At 30.6% G+C, this 5200-nt stretch overlaps 1 protein-coding gene across 1 annotated transcript; it reads left to right on the forward strand.

The window, feature by feature from the left end:
• The first annotated feature begins 219 nt into the window (after positions 1-219).
• Positions 220-4785, forward strand: LOC145608087 (epoxide hydrolase 1-like). The gene is made up of 3 exons (XM_081663687.1): positions 220-847; positions 3384-3619; positions 4432-4785. The coding sequence occupies exons 1-3, from the start codon at positions 251-253 to the stop codon at positions 4676-4678; spliced, it is 1080 nt and encodes a 359-aa protein (XP_081519813.1). The 5' UTR covers positions 220-250; the 3' UTR covers positions 4679-4785.
• The last annotated feature ends 415 nt before the right edge of the window (positions 4786-5200 follow it).

Below are 5200 nucleotides of genomic sequence, written 5' to 3' on the forward strand. Positions count from 1 at the left end.
TGAGACAAAATATAGTCAAAATCTTATTAATCTCATCTTATTTCATTTTTTGTACGAATTTTATGCTATACTTATATTAAATTAGATCTATAATGATTAAGATTATGCATCAACAAAGGTGAACTAAAAATGTTAAAAGTATCTTTAATTGTTCACATATTATCATGTGAGAAGTGTCAGTTAGTAGATTCCTTCTTACCTTATATTAATTGTTGAAATGAAATCAATAAATAAAGGTGTTCTTTAAAGTATGGGCATTATGATGATAGTGCGTAGAATTATCAACTTCTGCTTATCAATTATCTATAAAACAGCCCACTATTTCCCAATAAAACCCAAACAAACAAAAAACTTGAGAACCAAAAAAATGGCGGAAATCTCCGGAATCAAACACCGTACAATTCATGTCAACGGCATTAACATGCACATAGCCGAGAAAGGTGACGAGGGGGCACCTATAGTGTTATTCATCCACGGCTTCCCGGAGCTATGGTACACTTGGAGGCATCAAATAGAGGGCATATCCGCAATGGGATACCGCGCCGTAGCCCCCGATATGAGGGGCTACGGCGACACGGATGCCCCAACCGATGCCCGTAGTTACACGTACGGGCATATAGTTGGGGACTTAATTGGGTTGATTGATGAATTAAAGGCTGAAAAAGTTTTTGTTGTTTCTCATGATTGGGGTGCTGTGGTTGCGTGGTGGTTGTGCCTATTTCGGCCTGATCGTGTTAAAGCGGCTGTCAATATGAGTGTGCCTTTTGCTCCTAGGAATCCTAAGATGAAGCCGCTTCACATGCTTCGTGCTGGTTATGGTGATGATTACTATATTTGCCGTTTTCAGGTTTGGATTCTCTGTTTTTCACTCTGTTTTACAGTATTTTGCTATGTTATTGGGTATCTTTAAATCAATTTTGTGGAAAATTTTGACTTGGTTTGAACATTTTTTTTGTTTTTGTAGTAATTTCATTATATGGTTTGGAATACTTTTTATAGTCTATTGCTTATTAGTTTAGATTTTAGTCTATTATTGTTTGTTAGTTTAGATTTTACAATTTATGTATTTTGAAGTGATTTATAATTATGAGGACTCAACTTTAGGTTACTTTCATCCTTTAAGGTTTGGTTTGGTTTAGTTTGGATTAAAATAATCATGAGATTGTTAGTATATATGATGCAATTCTAGCTAGTCAAGAGTTTGGTTTAGTATTCCTTTGATTAAAAAAAAACCCACATATTGAATAACCTGTAAGATAAGGGAATTTTACCCTTGAATTATTAGTAGCATAGATTTTATTAGACGAAGCTTAGCTTGGTAACCTTTCAATAGCATTTTTTTTTTTTTTTTTTTTTGGTTGGTAAGGAGAAGGGCCCTATCGGACCGGAACTTTTTACAGATCTTCTCGATCCGGTTATTGGGCTAGACACTTTGAAAGTGGGGGGAGGGGGGGAGGTAAGGAAACTCGAATCCCTACCTCAAAGTAGTGGGGTTTGATCCTACAACTTTTTAATTGTGGGATGCAAAGTTCAACTAAACCAAGCTAAACACATGCCCTTTCAATAGCATGGCTAGACCCAAAACAGACACAAATAGTCAAATACAAACGATGAAATCATGAAACTATTGAGTGTTTGACAGTGTTAGTCTAATTCACATGAGCCTAGATAAAAACAATGTACTAGTCGATTTCGCTCTGTTACGAGGGCAACCATAAACAAGGTCAAAGCCAATTGGTTGTATAGCTCGGTGGTATGAACACAAACATTGGAAACGATTAAAAGTAAGAAAAGATTCCTATCTATAATAAATAAAACGAGTCTTTAAATAATACGGAGTAATAATAATAAAACGTGGGGAGAGTCTGGTTGACTAATAAAATGGGGAGAGCCTTCTGTCCCGTGCAATGCACGGGTTGTTCATAAATAATTGTATTGAGAGATGAGTGAGGAAATATCAATAAATTAGTATGGGTATAATGTGTAACAAAAACCATGATTAATATCTTTTTAGACTTTGATTCAAAATGAAGCTTTGTAAAAAAGAAGGTGAGGGGAACTAAAATTAAATACGAAAAGGAAAAGGTTGAATTGAAGATGGGAGATGAAGATGAAGGGTTTAATGAAAGAGTGAAGAAAGATATTGTAATAAAAAAAAATAAAACATATAAGATGACATGTGGCACATTGGCTTGGAAAAGAAGATTGAGAAGTGTAATAGAATGAGGACACATGTCTTTTTGGTTTGAGTTTTTAAATACTAAGTATAGATATAGATATAGATATAGATTTTTTTTTTGAATTAAAGTTGAGAAATTTGTTGGTTCATTCCTTCATGGTCATAAGCATCACATGATCAAATATTGGATTTTATTAGTTTTGACACACTTGGTTTTATGGAATCACACTTATTAGAAACATTTTATTTGAATCCAAATATAATAGATATTATTCTAAATGTACTCGTAAGTCGTAATAACTTTAATCCTGATACTTGAGCCGGATAAAATCAATTTTCATTTAAGAAGTATGTGAATAAAAGCATTTGATTTGATTCCAAACATATCAAGTTTATATTTAAGAATAAATCTATTGGTTTTCAAATAATCATTTTTTGATTAGAAGTCCAAAATCATTATTTTGTTTGTTCAGATGTGCATGCATTTCCCTATTAATAATTTTAATTGATACGGAGTAGTTTATAACATCAACTTGTTGATCTATAACCATGTATTTAAACTTTTGATTAACTTAATATTTTTTTAACTTTAGGCCATCACCCATTAGTGTTTTTTGGGGGGTAGTTGATAATTAGAGTTTCATGATTTGGTTTACACATTACTCGTATCATATAGACATATACTCCGTAGTAAAAACTATGTATGTTGATTTTATGTGGATGTGACTCTTACTTTGGAAATTGGAATATATGGAGTAATTTTCTTGGAAATTAAACGGTTGTTCAAGGATGAATCTTTGGAACCATAATTTTTAAAAATTTCGGTTCAATTCAATGATTTTTGAATTATTTTAAAATATTAATATTAATTAAAAATCAATTTAATTATTGGTGTCAAAGAACTTTTTTAAAATTATTTCCTAAATGTTTAATTTATTTTTGATTAATAATTTTATCAATAATTTAAACTGAATTTCATAAATTAATTTGAAATATTTTTTTTTAAAAATTAGAATAATTAATTTATTCTTAAAATAAAAAATAAATTTTAATTTTTTTAGCATTTAAAAATAATTCAAAAATCATTAAATGATAGCCGCCAAATTTTAAAATTGTGGTAGAATTTTCAGTTGTTTTAAACTTAAAACAGATTATGTTATGTTGGTCTATGATATAATGTACAATGTACCTATTATTTGTGTAGGAACCTGGAGAAATAGAGGGTGAAATAATGGAAGCTGGTGGTGCAGACAAGCTACTGAAGAAGGTGTTTGCTTATCGCAACCCTGCTCCATTCATGTTGCCTAAAGGAAAGTCGGCCTTGAGTGAGGTTCCCCCTTTCCCTAACTGGTTGTCTGAGGCTGATGCCGCTTATTACTGTGATAAATTCTCACAAACTGGCTTCACCGGAGGACTTAACTATTATCGTGCTCTAAATTTGTATGACTTCTCATCTTCTTGTCTCATATTTTCCACATATTTTATTAATTCCCCATTGGTTTTCATTTTACGTTTGCCAGTGCGTAATTTCAATTACACATATTTACTTTTAAATTTAAATTCAATTCTTATCATGAAAATCCAATTTTGTGTCAATGTCTATGCTAATGATTTTGTTCACTTTAATTAAAAAAAAAAATATATTAAATAAAAATAATTTTAGTTAAGTAATTATAAGTCTAGTTTATTAGAAATAACTTTAGTTTGGTAAAAAAATAAAATAAAATCAATTTAGCATAAATAATTTCAATTTAGTAACATAATTTTCAATTTAATAAAAATAATTTAAATTCAATAAAAATAGTTCAATTTAGTAAAAATTATTACAGTTCATCAAAAATAAGGGGTAATTCCCAGTTTCTCTTCTTGAGAAACAAGGAGCATTTCTCATGGGGGTAATTTGGTCTGTTTTTGCTGGGATATGAGGGTATAACTGAAAATTTCGTATGACTGTGTATTTTCATTGACAAAAGCCTTTAAGTCTCAATTTTGACGGAATGTTAGTGTTTTAATTTGTAATTTTTACCCCCTTGAGAGTTACCTACTCCCTTTCAGAGCTCCATCTCTGTTCGCAAAAGTGGCCAACCCAAAGCGGTAATGAGTAGAAATGTTGTTAGAGATATGATATATCGGAATATATATTCCGATATATCATATCTCTAACAAATGTAAAATGTCTAATTTTTAATCACAATAACTGACTAAATGGTGTAATCAATTATATATTAACAAAAAATTTTAATCTGTTGCAGAAATTGGGAAATAACAGCACCATGGACAAGAGCACAAGTGAAAGTACCAGTGAAGTTCATAGTGGGAGATTTGGATCTGACATATAATGCACCAGGAGTGAAGGATTATATTCACAAAGGTGGAATGAAAAGGGATGTGCCACTTTTAGAGGATGTGGTTGTTCTTCAAGGAGTTGGTCATTTTCTTCAAGAAGAACAGCCTGATGTCATTACCAAGCATATTTATGACTTCATCAACAAATTTTAAGGCTTTGCATTTGCATTTGTAATGGCTTCTATTGTTTGTGTTGCTTGTTCATGTCTTTTGGTTTACAAAGAACAATTGTGCTTAATAAAGGATTACAAAATTTACAACTCTAGGAGTCTTGTTCTCTAGTCTCATCTGTTGCCTTCCACTAATTGATGATGAAAATTCTACTTTCTCAATTTCTTTTTGATTATCCCATTTTAACTATGCACGATTTTTAAGATGCTTTTTAAAAATTATACAGTATAATTATTTATATATTACCAAAAATTATAAAATCTTGATATTACAAAACTATACATCAATACGAATCTAACAATACTTAAATTTTTTTATATATATTATTGTGAATTTTTTATCAAAATTTTAAAAGTTTGACTATACACAGTCAAAATAGGACTATAAAAAAAGTAACTGAGGGGTATTAGAGTAAGTAGATAGAAAGTTACTACTGTAGTCTATTACGAGTAATAACTACTCTAGTTTTGTATTCCTCCATTTTTTTAGTACTTTAACACGCAT

Source organism: Chenopodium album, chromosome 23 (assembly GCF_948465745.1).
Source record: "Chenopodium album chromosome 23, dcCheAlbu1.1, whole genome shotgun sequence".
Taxonomy (NCBI): Eukaryota; Viridiplantae; Streptophyta; class Magnoliopsida; order Caryophyllales; family Amaranthaceae; genus Chenopodium; species Chenopodium album.